The sequence below is a fragment of the Panthera uncia genome, assembly GCF_023721935.1.
Source record: "Panthera uncia isolate 11264 chromosome C1 unlocalized genomic scaffold, Puncia_PCG_1.0 HiC_scaffold_4, whole genome shotgun sequence".
NCBI classification, from domain to species: Eukaryota; Metazoa; Chordata; class Mammalia; order Carnivora; family Felidae; genus Panthera; species Panthera uncia.
In genome coordinates this window covers 59336950-59355596 of record NW_026057585.1, presented here as the reverse complement: position 1 = coordinate 59355596, position 18647 = coordinate 59336950, and the positions used below count along the sequence as shown (strand labels likewise).

Sequence of the window (18647 nt, the reverse complement as noted above, 5' to 3'; positions counted from 1 at the left end):
TGACCTGAGCTGAATGAAATCAAGAGTCAGAAGCTCAACTGACTGAGCCACCCAAGCGCCCCAAGAAACAGAATTTTGAAACTAGTCTCAGGATTCAACTTAGATGTGACTCTGTTCAATGGTTCATCCTCTGCTTGACAATTTCTCCATCTTATGGTTGTTGCTTGAATATCCCCTAAGTGATGGTGAACTCACCATCTGGACCACCAGTACAGAAGGTGGTCCATCTAACTGACTGGTAGAAAACTCTTCTTTCTCAGAAATCAAAATTGCTTCATTGAAACTTCTATAGATCTTGGTTCTATTTATTGGATCACACAAAACAAGTCAGCTCCTTCTTCTATTACACAGCTCTTTAGAGAGATGAGCACTATTAATATGGGGTGTCCTGATCCCTACTGTCTGTGCTTCAGGCTTTAACATGTTCAGTCCTTTCTACTCGTTTTCCCTAGACTTGTGTGGAGGTTTATTAACAAGTTTGCAGAAGCCAGAGGCTATAGGAGCCTAATGTGAATCAAACAGGACTGGAGTGAAGTAAGCCAGACAGAAAACATTTAGCTCTGCCTTCCCCCTGATTTTCCAATAGGGATCTGACATTTTTCCACAAAGTCAAATGGCTTTGAGCTGAAATAATGATTTCACTGAACATACTCATATAAGGATTGGGATCCAGCTGAAGAATCAAAAATAGCATTACAGAGTTTGGTGATCTCTTTCTTTGGGGCCAGTTTAGCCACCCTTGACTGAGGATTTAGATCTAGGTCAAGAATATAAACTACCTCTCCTCACTAGTTAAAATTTGGTGATTGGGATTTTAATGATCTGGGCACAGCTTATGTGATGGTGGGTGATATGATGGAACAGCAATGCCCTAAAATATGGCCCCTGGATGAGATGAATTATCTGATACTCTGCCTCACTCCTGCCCTTTTGGTTATACCAGCTGTCATGGTAGCAGGCAGACGGGATATTGGGAAAAGACTAGAGATGATGACATACTATTAGGACATATAAATCTCATGGTCAGGCTTGACTCACATGACTTGTCTTCCTCCAATAAAGATGCTAAGGGATCAATGACATCTTACAAGTTTCTACAAGCCTGTAGCTCTCTGACTCTTGTGTGTCACCCGGGATCCCATGAGGCTACACCTGTGTTGAGAAGTCTTGGCTCAACATATTTTCTAGTCCTCCAATTGTCTTAGCTGCCCTCTGTCCGGCTTACTTCACTCCACACTTGCCTGCACTCCTTGATTTGCCTATGTCCTTTTTCAAGTGTGAAGTTCAAACCTGAGCACAGGTCTCCAAACTATGGCCTACCCAGGAGAAGGAAAAGCTTCCCTGGTTACAGAAGTCATACTCTTATTAAGGCAGGAGAGGCTTTCATTAGGTTCTTAATCTTGCTGCATTCAAGCTCCTTTACTACCTGTGTTTGTGCCCTCATTCTAAACTCCCTTCTCCCAAGGCATCCCCCAGGTAAGCCCACCTTTCTCTTTAATACAGAGGTCAGCTGCCCTGATATTGACTGGGGCCAACAGGAGGCTAAATCCCACTTCTGCCTCCTATAGGCTGGGTAACTTGGGAAAGTCACTTATTCTGAGAGATAACAGGTATAGAGGCTAAGTGAAAAGACTTGTGCGCCAGACTACCTGAGGTCTAATCTTGTCTCCACCAACACTTACTGTCAATAAATTACTCAACACTTTTCTCTCCTCTATATCTTCAAGTACAAAACAGAGAACAATGGGGACTTCGTGAGGATTAAATGAGTTGTTACTTACCAAGGGCTTACAACAATGCCTGGCACATATTATGTGCTTGGTGAAGTAGCTATTATTATTTTCCCATAACACTGCTGTGAGGGCAAACTGAATAATGTATCTCAAGTGACTCATATGAGCTTAGTATACAGTAGGCAACCCAAAGAGGGGACTTAGTATCACTAGTGATTTTTTATACTAAAGATTTGCCATGATAAGCATTTTTCGGGGTACAGTTCAGTGGCATAAAGTACATTCGTACTGTTGTGCGGCCACCCCAGCCATCCGTCACAAGCACCATTTTCTTCTTCCCAAACTGTAACTCTGTACTTGCCAAACCCTGACTCTTCATCGCGTACTGCCCTCCTTGCAGGCCCTAACAACCACCAATCTCCTTTCTGTCTCTATGAATTTCATTTCTCTAGATATGTTGATATAAGTGGTATCCTTGAGAAAATGCCTACTTTCTGCCTCGATGTTTGGCTTAGAATTCAAGACCCCAAGATAAACGCAACATGACCCTGCTATTAATAAGGCTTAATTCCCTTTGTATTATGTCTTCAAATTTCATTCATATACTGGCAGGTGTGAGAACCTGCTTGCTTCTTCCTGCAGGATAGCATTCCATTGGATGCATGCACCACATTCTATGTCCGTTCATCTGCTCATGGACACTGGGGTGGCTTCTTCCTTTTGGCTGCTGTGAATGATGCTGCTATGAACATGGGTGTACAAATATCTGTCCTACTGCGAATTATTCAGAAGTAACTTGTCTTCAAAACCCATTTTTACTGTTGAATTATCCTCCTCCCACCCTATGGCATCCTAATAGGAGTCAGGACAAAGGGGAGGAAAGGATAACGCAAAATGACTCAGGCACAGTAACGTGGCCAGTCGAGTTTGGTCTATACAAAACTTGAAAATGAACAAGTGAAATGCAAAGGAGGTGATCTATGTAAAGGTGTTTCATAAGCCATAAAGTGCTGAATGAATAAAAGGAAAAAAACCACATCACTTAGACTCTTGCCCTCTGGACAAAACAGATCCTAGAACATTTTTGTTTTTCTCTTACCGCCAATGAACAAGGACCACCAACGTCAGGGAAGCCCTGGGGGTGAATGTGGGAGCTGACTGCTGCTGGGGGCTGACGGAAACACACACTGCCTCTTTGGTAGGTTCAACAGACCTATCAGCCCTTACATTTCCTGGTCACGCAGTGACAGATTTGTCTAAGACTGAGAACTCGTTCATTCTTTTTGATTACAGCAATTGCAGGGTGGCACAGGTTATACTCGGGAGAGTCTGGATGCTTTGACCAAGTCAAAAGACACTCACGGGTCTCCCTCTAGGATGCATGTCATTAACGTTGCCAACACACACAGACATTTAACGTAAACTGTCACATTACCCACCACTCTTCAAAGCCCATCAATCTCCCATTAGACTACCAGGACTGTGTGACACTTTTATCGCAATCACACCGTAAGAAACATTGTGCAGTCAGTCACACTGAGGCCAAGTCAGGGAAGAGCCTCCCTTTGATGGACGATCACAGTTGATCAAGTTTGTCAGTCGCTTTATGTGTTTTTATGCTTGTTTGATATTCTTGCCCACCGAGTAGAGGCTTTTAAGGGCACATCTGTCAATGGATTCAATTTTGCAACGCCACGTGATTCTTTTACTTACCCCTGTCTTCTCATCAAAGATTTTGATACCTCCAAAGGAGATGGTTAAAAAGATTTTCTGTTTGTGTTCTCCTTTGGAACGTGCGCCAGCAACAACGCCCTGGTGAAAGGAAGGACATGGTTTTTACTTGAGTGTTTTCATTTGAAGATTCCCTCTGGTCCCAAAGGCATGTCAGATACCATCAACTGATGCCACCAATCATGCACGCTCCTCTCCCTTCGCCCCTTCCATGCTTCCCTGCCCAATGTGCTTGCCCTTTCTTGATGTTTTATGGTAATACTTACCCTAACATGATATCTAACATTGGATAAACACATACCTGAACACTGCTTCACTTCACTACCCACGATTTATAGGATGCCTGCTTTATGCCTGGATATTTGGCTCAGAATTCAAAACCCCAAGATAAACACAATATGATCCTGCCATTAATAATATTTTGCTGGGCTTCATATTGGATATGGTTTTAATCTTTTAATTTATTTTTCTTAATGTTTATTTATTTTTGAGAGAGACAGAACACAAGCTGGGGAGGGGCAGAGAGAGCAGAAGACACAGGATCCATAGCAGGCTTCAGGCTCTGAGCTATCAGCAGAGAGCCCAAAGCGGTGCTTGAATTCACCAACCTCGAGATCATGACCTGAGCTGAAGTCGGACGTTTAACCGACTGAGCCACCCAGGTGCCCCTGGTTTTAATCTTTTAAATAAAGATGAGTCACAGAATATATTCTTAAATATGATTTTATTTTTTTTACTTCTGGGAAAAGTTTTCATAGGAAACAATTTTAGAGATTAGAAAGAAAATACAAGAAAATAAAATCCATTGCCAGACTGCACGTCTCATTTTTGTTTAGAAAAATATGATCATCATAGTTATGTGCTTATGGTTTGCCATTTTAACAACACAAATTTTCTTCTTCCTCTACCCTTTTTGGTAGGAAAGAACTGCCAAATGCATTCCATTTATCAATACACCTGTTTTCCCACTTTTCCAAACTTTTGTATGTATATGAGTCAACGAGAAGGTAAATACCACAAAAGGCAGGAGGTTACTCTGCTCACTGCTCTATCCCTGATGCCCAGGATAGTCCCTGGAGGGAAAAGGCACGCCGTAAATTACTGTGAGATGAATGTGCTATCCAGAGTTCTCCCAAAGTGGGTAAGACGCAAGTTAAGAGTGAAGACACTTGCTTTTTAAACTAGCTTCTGTGGTGGCCAGTGACAGGTAAGCAGGGGCTTCATATTAGGGTACAGCTTAGAGGGTAAGTACATTTCAAGGGATTTACACTCAGGGTGGGGGAGTTCCTAGCCCTGCATTAGGTGTTTTGAAGCTTCGAGCCCCTTCATCACTATTAGCTTGCACTGATTGTAAGTTTAAGGCCAACTATCAGCAGTTCTAGTTCTGGGCTTTTAGGAGTAGAAAAGTCTAAATAATAATGATTTCATGTTCCCAGGAGGTAAAAGTCGTTTGTGCTGCAGTCAGAACAGCACGTCCGGAACCTCAGTGAGGGAACCTGTGGCGTTAGTAACAAGGGTGACCACGAGGCACGGCGACCAGGGGTCCCCTTGAGACTGCTCAGTTATCCTCAGTGTGGGCACTGGAAATATTCTGTGCCATCTGAATATCTGGGTTATGCTTCTGGCTTTCTGCAATCTTGGACAAAGTACTTAATTCTCACTTCTACTTCCTCAAGTGTAAACGTTATCCTTGCATGGTTGAGAGAAGTGAAAATTCGTGACAAGTATGTAGCACAGTGCTTGGAATAATGCAGGGAGGTCATGAAAATTTACTTCTTTTTGTAAATGGATGACTTTCCCTCACACTCTGTGGTCCAGTTCCTGTTTGGGGACCTACTAGTAGGAAATTCACCCCCTCCTGAGTCACCTACTTGTTCTCGAGCACCACACACTTGCAGACGTACAGAATGTAAGAGCTGGAGAAAATCTTAATGTTTCCAGCTGACAGATGAGGAAAATGATGGCTGGGAGGCAGGGATGGGCAGTGCTGGGGTGGTATAGGGGGCTGGCAGAGAGCTGGGACTACAACTCAGCTCTCCAGACTAGACTCCTGGTACAGGGAGCACTTGTTCCTCTATGTGGTGTCTTCTTTCTAGCAAGCCACAATCTCTCGCTGTAACCCACCCCAGCGTTGCTCCTTCAGCCCCTCCGGGCTACAGCACATTGACCCAAGATCCCTCTGTCAATGCCTGCCCTTGAAATAGTTAAAGGGAGGGACTCACCCCCAAAGCCAAGTCCTCTGTCTCTATAACTGCCCTGCCTAGTTAGAGGTTTCTAGAGTGCTCATTGTGCAGCTTGCTCTCCTGTGAATTCACTGAGGGATGATTTTAAGGAACATGGGGGATTAGCCAAAGTACATTTTTTAAAAGTTTATTTATTTATTTTGAGACAGAAAGAGAGAGGGAGAGAGAATGAGCAGAGGAGGGGCAGGGAGAGAAGGAGAGAGAGAATCCCAAGCAAGCTCCAAGCTGTCAGCACAGAGCCCGATGCAGGGACTGAATGCACAAACCGTGATGAGATCATGACCTGAGCTGATATCAGGACCCAGACACTTAACTGACTGATCCACCCAGGCACCCCCAAAGTATGTTTTTGTAGCCCCAGTGGTAATTCTTATTTCTAATGCCACCGTATCAGAGATACCGTCTCTGAGCTCTGCCCCCTTTGCCAAACTGCATCTAACTCTTTCTCCTTGCTTTGCTCTTCCTCATTGGCCCTTACCGCCATTGACATATTTTTTCATTTGTACCTTTGTCTGATGGAACAAAAGCTCATTTGTGCATGGAACTCTGTTTTATTCATCCTTTGTGCCTTGTATGGAGAATGGAGCCCGGCATCAAGCAGGCACTCAAAAGGAGAAGTGACCCTCACTCGGGAAGTGGGCGAGCCAAATTTGGAACCTAGGGAAACTTCACTTTGAATGCTGTGTTCTTGCCTGGCTTTGGAATAAACTAACTTACGCTGCCACCCCTCTGCAGCTGAACCTCCAACCTCAGATATCCGGACACACACAAAAGAAAAACAATAAATCGTAAATGGAAGGACTGGAAGGACACCATCAGAGGGGAGGGGAGAGCCCTTCCTTCTTGGTTAACTCCTCTTAGGTGAGAACATCACAGCCCACGGTGGAGAGAGGATAGCACCTTTGATCAAGAGGAATAGCTTCAATGTTTCCATCTCCAAAATAGTCCTATTTAATAGTCCTTAGCTCTCAGAACTACTGTGACATCCAATAGCAATAATTCCTGGCACACAGTAGTGACTATATCATGCCCCCCGCCCTTTGCTTCCTGGTTCCTCACAGCCATCAAAGAACTCCCTAGTAGAACAGAGCTGTAGATTTAAAAAAAAAAAAAAAAAAAAAAGGATGGAAAGAGCAAACACACATGTTCCGGAAGCATTTATGCTTGGGGCTGCTGGTGGTAGCTTTACATGACAAATGAAGGAGGGAAGGACTATCCATGCAGTGCTGTCTATGGGGAAATAAAGCTACGATTTTATCAAGCATGTTTTTCCTGTGAGACAGGACCCTGAGTCAAGCTCTGAAAAACCGCACTAAGTCCAAGCAAGTTTGCCAGCAGAGAGCATGCCTCGGGGTCTCATCTCCCGACAAGATTATTCACTGATGGTATGCAGAACCAGCAGAGATCAGGGAGACAGCTCGGACTGGGGGGTCAGAAGATGTGGATGCAGGTGCCGTCTGGGGCACTGTGCCTCCCATTAGCCACCGGACTTAATAAGCTGCTGTTGGAAATCTGGAAAATATAGTCAAGCATTTTCTTGGGTACCTACCATATGTGCTACAAGTTCTCTTACACATCATCTCATTTAGCATACACCATAATCCTGGGAAGTAAAAATTACCTCTCTTATTTTACGTATAAGGAAACATAAGGCCAGGGGGCTCAAGTGATTGCCTTAAACCTCAAGGAACTAGTAAGACAGAGAAAATTCAAAAAGTGATCTGTCAGATTCCAGTGTTGGGGTTCCTTCTGTTAATAATCTTTTTAAAGAGCTTTTTTTGAAAACACAGACACACAAAAAAAGACTATACAACAAAGCACAGATAGGTCAAAAGTGTTCTGCAAGCAACCAGGTGCAGCCACCAGCTCCCAGACTCAATAGTGAAGGGGAACTTCACGTGAAAATAATCACATTTCTTAACTCATGAGGGTGTTAAGATATTGAAAAATAATTTTGCACATAGAGCACTTAGCATGGTGTGCTGCATGTAGGGAGGGCTCAGTAAATAATTATTACTGGCACGACTCTTGCTATTATGAAGCAATAGCATGTGCTAAGGCACCGTGTGACGTGACGACACTGGCATCCCTAAGGGAGTCACGCACAGGTAGCATCTCCATGAAGGAATTCACACACAAAGCGTCAGGCATGCCAGGCAGGATTAAGTTCCCTGTCCGGCTCCAGGGTTGCTGTGGGGATAAGATAAGGTGAAGCACAGGAAGGGGCTCTGAGAAACCTCACCCAGCGTGGCGCCTGCACGTAACCGGATGGCTGTGATCTCAACGCATCCTGGAAAGCAGGGAGGAAAATGCAACGGACCTCGGGCACGAATGGCTGAAAACCTGGGATGCTATTTCAGAAAATTCCGTGACTTAAAAAAGCTGGTCTCCAATCTCGGCCTTCCCAGTTATCAGTTATACAAGCCTTGGAAACAATCACCTTAAGTCTCATTTTTCCCAGTGAAGGGGGAGGAGGGTGGCGGGTAGAATTTAAGTATCCTCCTCTGTTCTGCTCTGTGCCCAGAGCCTGGCTCCTATGGACTACATTCCCTGGTCCTCTGGGCTTCCTGAAACTCTGGCTTCCAGCTGGGTTCCACCAATGCAAGACGGGCAGGAGATCAGAGTCTGGATGGAGACAGAGGTCAGGGTATTCCATCCCGCATCCTTTCCTTCCTTGTGCTACATCTCTGGCAGTGACTATACTTTTGCTTGGTGGGGGAGGGGATTTCCCCTTCCATCCTGCTCTCCCTGGGTTTCAGCAGATATATTTCTTCCTAGTATGGAAACAGCTTTGTGCGGTGGCAGGTTTCTGGGAGCTTCACCATCCCTTGTTACCTTACTTAACCTTACCTACCCTTTGTAAGTACCTCTTGCATTAAGTGTCCTCATCTGACCTAGCCAGGGTGGGCTCTGCTTCTTATTAGGACCCCGAGTGACATGTTTAGAGCTCTGTAATTAGCCCTGTAGACAGTGCTTCTGGGAGACTGCATTCCCTTCCGGAGTTTCAACAACCACCGTTTTGCCTGACGTCTCTGAAAGTTGACTACTTTGTAAACCAATGATGTGTGGGTAGTTACTTACTGGTACGGGCTTAAAGTCTCATTGGGGAACCAAGGTAAATTAACTGCAGATACAAAACAGAGTATAATTAAGCACTAAACGATGTCTTATAAAATACGGGGCATCCAGAGATCTAGGTTGAATTCTGGCCTTAACACAGATTAAATGAAGGTTCTGGGGCAAATCCCTTCATATCTATGAACCTCAGATTTCTTATGTGTAAAACAAAGAGACTAATATCTACCTCACAAGATCAAAAGAGAGAATATACGGGGAAATGCTTTTGTTGACTCTAAATTAAAACAGGATGATGGTGGTGTTTTGCTGGAGAACCAGTGATGGCCTACTCAGAGTCGAAATTTGAATTCCCCCTAAAATCTTTATAAGAGAAAACTCCCTAAAGCAAGAAAACGGCACCAGCCTCAAAGAGTCTAGCAAAGGAAAAAAGACTCCCCCATATTGCCTAATGAGAACAAGTGGGTCCTTTTGCAAGGCTAACAGGCATTTTGTACTTCTCTGCCTCTTTTTTCCTGGGCAGTTGGCCAAATGGAGAATCGATCATTTATGTTTCTGTTTCTTAAAGAAAAACCACTGGGAGCTGAAACGTCAGCATTCTTCGTGGCAACTTGCAAACAATGAAACACAATTGTCTAGGAACCAAGAACTCCTCAATAAGTTCAGTGCATCTGACAGGAGCCTGTTATAGCAGGACAAATTCTCAGGGCTTTGGGGACCTCACAGTTATAAGGGGTGACCGATGGGGCACTTCCATGCAGGTAACACACGCACATGCACCAGGTCAGCAGCCATCTCCAGGTCTGGTCCAGCTAGCTTGGCCCAACATTAATCCACACAGAGAACCTTCAGGGAGCACAGGCAGACTCCTGCTCAAAGCCACTTAGACCTCAGTGCTTCCATGAAGGTAGCTGGCCCAGTGAGGCTCTCTGTGACCGATGCCCGGTGAACGGCTATCTACCAGGATGCTGGGAGAAGCAGCATTGGCTCCTCAGCAGACTTACTTGTGGCTCTGGGTAAGAACCAGGTCACTGGAGATTTCCGTCCTGTCCTTTAATTACCATTTGTCAGAAGCAGATCTCCATTTGTCAGTAAGGGGGGGACTTAGCAGAAATGAAGATCCTGGCCTTCATCCCTACCACTGACTAGGGTCTCCCTGGTAAGGAAGGCAGGGCTCTATCGGACATGAGTCTGGAGAGAAGCTGAGGACTCCGGGCTCAGTCGTTTCTGCGCTCTCTCTGTAATCTGCCTGCTGGTAGAGGGGCGGCACTCTAGTGTGACTGCACGTATGAGTCTCAAGGCCTGCTCTAGTGCAGCATGGGGGTTGGTGGGAACAGGAGGACTACAGTTATCCAAATGCTCCACAAACTAAGTGGAACAGTTCATCTCTTTCAAGGAAGTCCACTGTAGCCACGAATCCACGCCACATCTGCCATTCGAGGCATTTATCACTCATAAGGCTGCAATTTAGAATTCCTCCTGTCAGACTGCCTGTTTTTTTTTTTTAATTATTTATTTATTTATTTAAAGGTGGGGTGGTGGTAGAGAGAGGGGTTGAGAAAGAATCCCAAGCAGGCTCCACACTGACAGCCTGGACCCGGATGTGGAGCTCCATCCCATGAACCCGGAGATCATGACCTGGGCAGCAAACAAGAGTCAGATGCTCAACCCACTGAGTCACCCAGGTGCTCCCTCCTGTCAGACTTCTTCATCTACTTATCGACCAGATTTAAGCTAAGCAAAAGAAGAGAGCTCATTATTGGATTGCCCTAACAATCTCATAATGTTGCTTAATTATGAAGAAAAAAAGAAAGAAAAAAGAAAACAGAAACATTAACCTTTCCCAAGGTGAGCATCTGTGAAATCATGATTTGAGTATCTTTTTCTAGGATACCTTATAATAGATATGTAACTATTAAAATAAAGCTTGCTTATGTAACAGCTAGAGAAGAAACTGGTACACATTTTAGAAAATACGATTTTTAAAAAGGATGATTCCTACAGCCACACTATAGGGGCACTTAGCATCTGTTATACATCTTAAACTGCAGAGAAAAATTGTATAACATAAATAAAAATAATAGCTCTGATTTGTTAAGCAAATAGGAAAGAAAAGGCAATGGAGAGGGTGTTTTACAGATACTGCCCTAGTTTGTACTTTGAGGCACTTGGCCAATCTTGTATATTATTTTTCTTTTCTTCCTTATTTCTTACACTTAAAAAAAATGTATATATATATATGTGTGTGTGTGTGTGTGTGTGTGTGTGTGTATGTATGTGTGTATATATATATAAAGTTATGTCTTGAGGAACTATTTGAAGATATTTAAAAAATTATCATAATATAATATTAGATGAGAAAAAAAATGTAAGACTATATAAATAGTAATTCCAATTGTATTATGTATTTATAATTCATATAATATACATGAAAATACAAAGACAGATTGTAAGTTACACACTGATTTTCTTTGTGTGGTGGAATTATAGATGTTTTCAATTTTTCTCTTTATACTTGTCTGTATTTTCAAAATATTTTACAATAAACATTTGTGAATTCTACAGTCAGGAAAATACTTAAATTACGTGTACGAGATGCATCAAGTATCTTGCAGACTTCCTGCTAAATTATTTGTTTTTCAAATATTGTAAATCACTTTTTAAAAGAATGAAACATAGACTGTATGAAGACCAGAACATGGGAACAAAAAATGCTTTTTCATATGTTTTAAAGGTCATTTAGTCACATAATTTTCTTATTTTGTGTATTTTTCCCCAATTTCTTTCTTAGATTTCACAATAAAAAAGCCTTCTTTAAAGCATTTATAATCAGAAACCTCTCTATGATATCTCGAAATCTCCAAATCTTATTACATATTACTTTAAAAAATATGTTTCTTTTATGGGGTGTTTGGCAACATTAATAGAAATTATAAGAATGAGTAAAATTAGCTTTTATCTTAACAGAACATCTTTTACCTATTTATCATACAGTAAAACATTTAAAATGTATTCAAAAATAACAAAGGGTTTAAGATTCATAAAATCTGAGGGACTATAAAATTTGACAATTTAACTTTTATTTTTGCAGGCATTGCACAATGAAGATAAAATTGAATAAAAGGTGATATGCTCAGAAATTACAAAACTGGGCACAGCAAAGAATTGCCAGCAGTCACTCCATAATGATTAAAATCTCTTCCCAATGAATACATGCAGTGATTCATCAGTGAAACAAGTAGTTTACTAATAAACGAATAAGTAAAAAGTTTTACCATAATGATCATAATCACCCCTTCCCTCAGTCCTATTAAACCCGTAATATTGGAAGTAAACTGTTGTTGTGGTACCTTGAGTTTCATCATGGAATCTTGACATAACTTGTCTCCCCGAGCTGCAGAAACCTCATCAATCCCGATCAGTTTGGCCTTGTACCGGACCCCTTCACCTTTAAACCTCTTTATCAAAGTGGCTTCACTGCGATCCTGACCTGAGAACAGAGAAAAGCATGATTCAGGCATGTAAGTATTCAGGTCCCACTGTCTTTAAATATCCACAGGGCCAAGATTCGGTCTCTGGTTTCACTTCTGTTCTGAGAAAGTCAAATCACTGGACCAAGTAGAAAAGAATGGTAGTTCTCCTGGATGCAAAGTCTGGCTCTATCATTTTAAATCTGGAGGCAAATTACTTCTCTCTGAGCCTCTGTTTTCTCAGGCAAGAGGAAAAAAAAAAAAAAAAAAAAAAAAAGAGTTACAAATAACCAACCCCAGTGGGGCACTAAGATAATTAAATCAGACAACATGTGTAAAGCACCCAGTACAGAGTTTGATACACACTAGGTATTCAACAAGTAATAATCACCCACTGAGTTCATGTCTGACATTCTTGTTACAATAGTATTAGCACTGAGCCTCTTTGGCATTTCCAGCATTTAATATGACTTTGGCCAGGGTCCAAGACCCTCTTACACCCCATTCCGTGGGCTGTTTTATAGTGAGACTCCAGAGTAATTGCTTTGTATCAAGTAATGACCCAGGGACAATTATCAAAAAAATGGTTTTACAATATCTCTTCTGCTAACTCATGTGTGTGTAGAAATTGGCTACTTGGTATGGTGCGCCCATATCCCGCAACAGCCCTTCTCAATAATTACTAACATAATATTTTGCTAAGACGTGTCAACCAGAAGTTCAAATACATCCATATAAAATAAGGACAGTAAAGTTACTGCTAACTGAGTGCTTCACGGGAGATGTTTTATAAACTTTATGCCCACTCTTCATAAAAACTCAACCATATCCATTTTGTAGACAATGAAGATGAAGGTCATAAAATTCAAGGAGCTTGTGCAAGTTCACATGGTCAGAAAAAAAGATGAATACACCGTAATTAAAATTTCTAATATCATCAAACTTTCATATAACTCATCAGAATATGGGGCATTGCACATATGGTTCTTAAAACCTGGAGCACCCTAGTCTCCTGATATTCATCTCCTGGAACATCATTAACTTGAACTTCCAATACCTCCTCCATCAAGCCTTCCATCATTGGTGAGAAACTTTGAGCTGAGCACATTAGAGCTAACTCAGCCTACTTCTCTCTATGTATATGATGTGCAAACTAAGGCCTTTCCATAATGTGGGGCTGAGAATTATTTCAGCTGAAAATAGAGGGGGGAAGAAAACAACAGCAATGATTAACCACTGCATAATGCTTTTCTACTGAAAGAAATACAACTTGCATTTCATTCATCGATTCAATCATCCCTTACTGAGCATCTCCTCCGTGCCAGACGCTATAAGTCACTGCAACAAATGTATGAGACTAAGTCTGTGCCCCTATAAGCTCAAGAGTTTGGTGACCAAAAATAAAAAATGCGTAAATGTGCATTGCGCTGGTTGTGTAAGAAGGTACGGCTTTATTTGGCTATCCTCATTTCAAAGTATGGCTTTCTCACTTGAAAGCCAACTAACCTGTCCGCCGAGCTTCAGTTTCCTCATCTGACGGATGTTGGATAAAATATCCACCGTCAGATTCATTGCGAATAGTAACTTAGAGGAGACAGTATGTGCAAAGCATGGATTCACATGGTGAGTGCTCAGAAAATGGCAGCTGTCACCACTATTACCAGCCCAGTGAATGAAGAAGAGAAGACAGAATGCTGAAGGAAGGAGGGCACAAAGGAATGTCTGCAGAACCAGACCCCTAATTTCCAGCTGGTGCTTTTTCCCCCTGTACCCTTGCTGACTCCTCGTATAGTAAAGCCTTTGAATTATAGTCCACAAAGCAGATATAACATATGCATAATTAGTCATGATCTGTAATTGACGTAAAAATTAAGGCCCAGGGTTCTGTGAGGGCAGATTGTCAGAGATTAAAGCTAAGAACAAAGAGGACATTTTCCATGATAAACCCTGTGCAGACACCTACCCAAACAACAGGGCCATGTACGACAAGTTACCTCTCCTTGCATTATCATGGGGTGTCGGGTAGGAGTGGCCTATGGCTTACTCTGTTTCTTGGGAAGGTTTTCTTACTCTACCACGAATACCATCTCAGCCTTTTCAACCCATGATATTATTTCAGTCACTAATCAAATCCCTTTTACTATGAGGGACTTCTCCAAGCTTTACTTATAATAACCACTCCAGGTAGTATTTATCATGTTCTGTACAAAGCACGTTGTATACACCAACTTGTTTAACCTTAGAAGTAACCCTAGAGGTATGTGCTTTTACCCAGGTTTAGTAAATGAGAATCTAAATGAAACATCTAAGAGGCCAAGTAACTTGTCCAAACTTACTCAGTGGGACCTGAATCCAGATATGTCTGATGCCAAAGCCCAGGCTCATGGTTTGCTTGTGTTCTGTGTTTTTGAAGCCTGTTCTCTTAACCACCATGATTAATCGCTTCTCACTCTACCTTACTTCCCCATCTTTAGGTTATACACAAACTCACCTGGTCCAAATCTGTTGACACCCAATACACTGGTATCATTAAAATTCCACTGGAGAGACAGCTTGAAAATGGAACAGGGGCGCCTGGGTGGCTCAGTCGGTTAAGCGTCCGATTCAGCTCAGGTCACGATCTCGCGGTCCGTGAGATCAAGCCCCGCGTTGGGCTCTGAGCTGATGGCTCGGAGCCTGGAGCCTGCTTCCGATTCTGTGTCTCCCTCTCTCTCTGCCCCTCCCCCGTTCATGCTCTGTCTCTCTCTGTCTCAAAAATAAATAAACGTTAAAAAAAAAATGGAACAAATAGCTTCTGGCCTCTACATCATGTCCCGCAAATTGTCCATGAGTCAGATAGAAAGACAGCCTTAAGAAACATTTATCAAAGCACAGAGCTCTACCAAGGAGAGCGCTTCATAAGGAGACAGAGCCAGATCAGGTGAACAAGGGCAGAGATTAATAAGAAAATATTAGGCCATTTAGAGGAAAGTAGGGAGCCCAATTTAGATTAGGACCCAGGGCCAAGCTAATTTGTATGAAGGGCACTTATGCAGTAGATAATCCAGTTTCTCATTAAATGCTCCACCATTAAAAGGGTAATTTTTCATGAGTACATCTTGAGCAAGGTCTCAGTTATATTAGTTAAGAAATAAATAACAGATATCAGAGCCATAAGGCTATTCCATCAGAGGCACATACGATTTGAGAGTGCTAGGGAAAGGGTCAGTCTTCACACATCACAAGTCATCGTGCATCCCCAGACTATTTCGCTGAAAGCACCACTGACCATAGACGTCAGGATGGACAAAAGAAAGGACCTATGTTTAAGCGACATCATCATCGTCACTATCAATTATTGACTGTTTATCATACCAGTCACTGTGCCAAGATTTTACATGCAAACTCTCATTTAACCCTCACACCTGCTCTTTAACTTACAGTCTGTCACCTGCCCTATTTTACAGAAGATAATGTCAATGACCAACACCAACAGCAGAGCCTGAATTTTTTAAATAACAGCTTTATTGAGATATAATTCCCATACCATTCAATTCAATCTCTACAAGAAGGCAACCTCGGCAACCACTCAACTATTTTCAGCCTATATGGACTTGCCTATTTTGGAAGCAAACTGCATTTCATATAGATGGTAGCATACAATGTGTGGTCCTTTGTAACTAGCTTCTTTCTCTTATCATCACATTTTTAAGGTTCTTCCATGTTACAGCATGTGCCTGTACTTCATGTCGTTTTTGGGGGAGGGGGGGCTGAATAATATTCCATTGCATCAAGATACCACATCAGCCAATGGACATTTGGGCTGTTTCCATTTGGAGGCTATTATGAACAACGCTGCTATGACACTGGTGTATCAGTTACTGTGTGGGCATAGTTTTCAATTCGTAGTATTATACCATTTCTCTCCTAGGTATAATACTGGGTCATATGGTAACTCTATGTTTAAAGTTTTAAGAAACTATCAAAGCATTTTCCCAAAGTGGCTGTACCAGTTTACAATCCCACCTGCAAAGTACGAGGGCTTCCGTTTCTCTACCAGATAGTCTTGCCAATATTTGTGTCTTTTTTGCTTTAGCTGTCCTCGTGGGTGTTCAGTGATATCACAGTTTTCTTTTGCATTCTCCTCAGGACTAATGACATCGAGCATCTTTTCTTGTGCTCAGTGTCCTTTTGCAAATCTTATCTGGAGAAATGTCTATTCAAATCGGACACGGTCAAATCCGAAAGCCTGAATTTGAACCTGGGTGTTATGAAAAATCTCATGCTTTTAACCATTAGGCTCTTTGGCCTCGGTTGACCTTGCACCATACTCTGTTATAGCCCTTTGACTTTTTACTTTGTGTCACAGCTATTTGTGTAGATGCCTTATGGAGCCTACAGTAAATTGGCAGCTGTCTTACTAAGTACATCCTAAACACACACACCATGCCTGATCTTCTCAGACCTTATCCCTCTTAATCTAGGGCTACTGGAAATACGCATAGTCATCATTCTATAAATGAAGAAACCAAGACCAGAGAGGTAACTAAAATTGCTGCAAGCTGAGCTGGGAATAGAATCTCATCCTGTCCCATTCCAAGACCTGAGATCTTCACTGGCAGGCAATAGGGTTTAATGGCCCAGAACCAGAGCTCTGTATTCAAAGGACTTGCATTCTGGTCCCCGCTCTCCCATCCACTCCCTTAATTGTGATGCGTTGGGCAAGTTCCCTTCCATGTCTGCCACAGTGTCTTTGTCTGTGTAGTGTAAATAATAACCATTGCTCCCATACTGGGTCGTTGGGTAGGTCACAGAAACGACACATAGACAGCAATGTAGGACAGTGACTGACAGAGCTCAATCAAAACTGACCACTGTTACCTAGGTGATCATATTTCCAGTTTGTCTGGGGCAGTCCTGTGTACACCTTTTGTCCTGATGCTATTATTCCTATCGTCCTATTACTCTCAAAATTATCCCTGTTTGGACAACAAATTGTGTGGTCATCCTAATTGTATCATCATCATTTGTATAGGACACTGCCCCAGGGCATTCTTTGTGCTAGGCAATGTGCTACCTAGGTATGCAGAAAGAGTCTCCTCTCCCATTTGGGGGATGCCACATTTTAGAAAGGGACACATATGGCTTTACAAAATATGACTGTGAATGTCATAGGGAGCTGAGGGGAAGAGAGATCACTTGTTTGGCGGGGAGGGAATTAGGAACAGCGGCAGAGGTTCCTGTCATTCGAGGAAGGCTTGGTGAGAAAGCAGGGTTCATCAAGCAGATAAGTGAGGGAGAAACTTCCAGAAGAGCAAAAAGCATGATGATATTTGGGGGAAAGTGAGTCACTGGGTTAGTCTAGTCTGAATGTTTCTCAGCCCTGGCTACGTTTTAGAATCACCTTGGGAACTTTTTACAGATTCTGGTTAGAATGGTTTTGGGTGAGCCTGGGCCCATTAATGTGCTCGGGAAGCACTGTGTTAGAGCACAGGCCTCGTGTGATGCAGGCCAAGGCTGTGGGGGCCTATTCCTGGAAGGCCTGAAGCTTTGGACTCTGTTCTCTAGGCCACAGGAGCGCTTCATGACCCTGTCTGTTCTGAGGATTAGATGTAAATAACACTGGGGCAACATTGGGGGAAGTATAAGGCTCTCATGGATTGATGGATTGACCATGCATTCTTTAATTCACTCAGTCAATATATATTGAGTACCTACTATGTGTTCTTTTTTTTAAAGCTTTTTTATTTATTTTGAGAGAGTGGGGGAGGGGCAAAGAGAGAGGGGGACAGAGGTTCCAAAGCAGGCTCTGTGGTGACAGCAGAGAGCCCAATTAGGGGCTCAAACCCTCGAACCGTGAGATCATGACCTGGGCCAAAGTCAGACGCTCATCCGACTAAGCCATCTAGGCGCCACCCCCCTACCCCCACTATGTGTTCTAAGGTGCTAGAGACACAGCAGTGAACAAAACATAAATACCCCTGCACTCATGGACATACCGCAGACATTTTTAATTCTAATCTAATGGAGAATCACCTGTAAAACAACAACAACGACCACCACTCCCCAAAATCCCAAATCGCAGATTCCCAAATAGCATCTACCGAGACTCTGAGTCTAGTGGGAAGGACCCAGTAGTCTTTGAGGAAGACCTGTCTCCTGTATCTGGATCAACTCTGTCTGCTGGATCCCTTCTTAGAAACAGAAATTCAGAATGGTCATACTGCCTAAACTGATACATCTAGATCAGAGCCAGAGCCAGGATTTAAGAAAAGGTCTGCCTCAGTTCACAGAACCAGGATTTCCAGGGTTACGATTTTTATTTTTAACCACATGTCTCTCTTAGTAAGATATTTTTGAGCCTATAAATAAATTTAAAAAAAGAGGTGTATTTCTGTATAATTTACCTACATGTA

General features: G+C 42.5%; 1 protein-coding gene across 2 annotated transcripts in view; it reads right to left on the bottom strand.

Moving 5' to 3' along the window:
- Nucleotides 1-18647, bottom strand: part of DAB1 (DAB adaptor protein 1) — a 406172-nt gene that overhangs the window by 133975 nt on the left and 253550 nt on the right. For both annotated transcript variants that reach the window (XM_049617084.1, XM_049617083.1), the window contains exons 3-4: nt 12133-12272; nt 3447-3545 (exon numbers count right to left, since the gene is read on the bottom strand). In XM_049617084.1, the coding sequence (XP_049473041.1) occupies nt 3447-3545; nt 12133-12272 (239 nt within the window). The remainder of the gene's footprint in view (nt 1-3446; nt 3546-12132; nt 12273-18647) is intronic.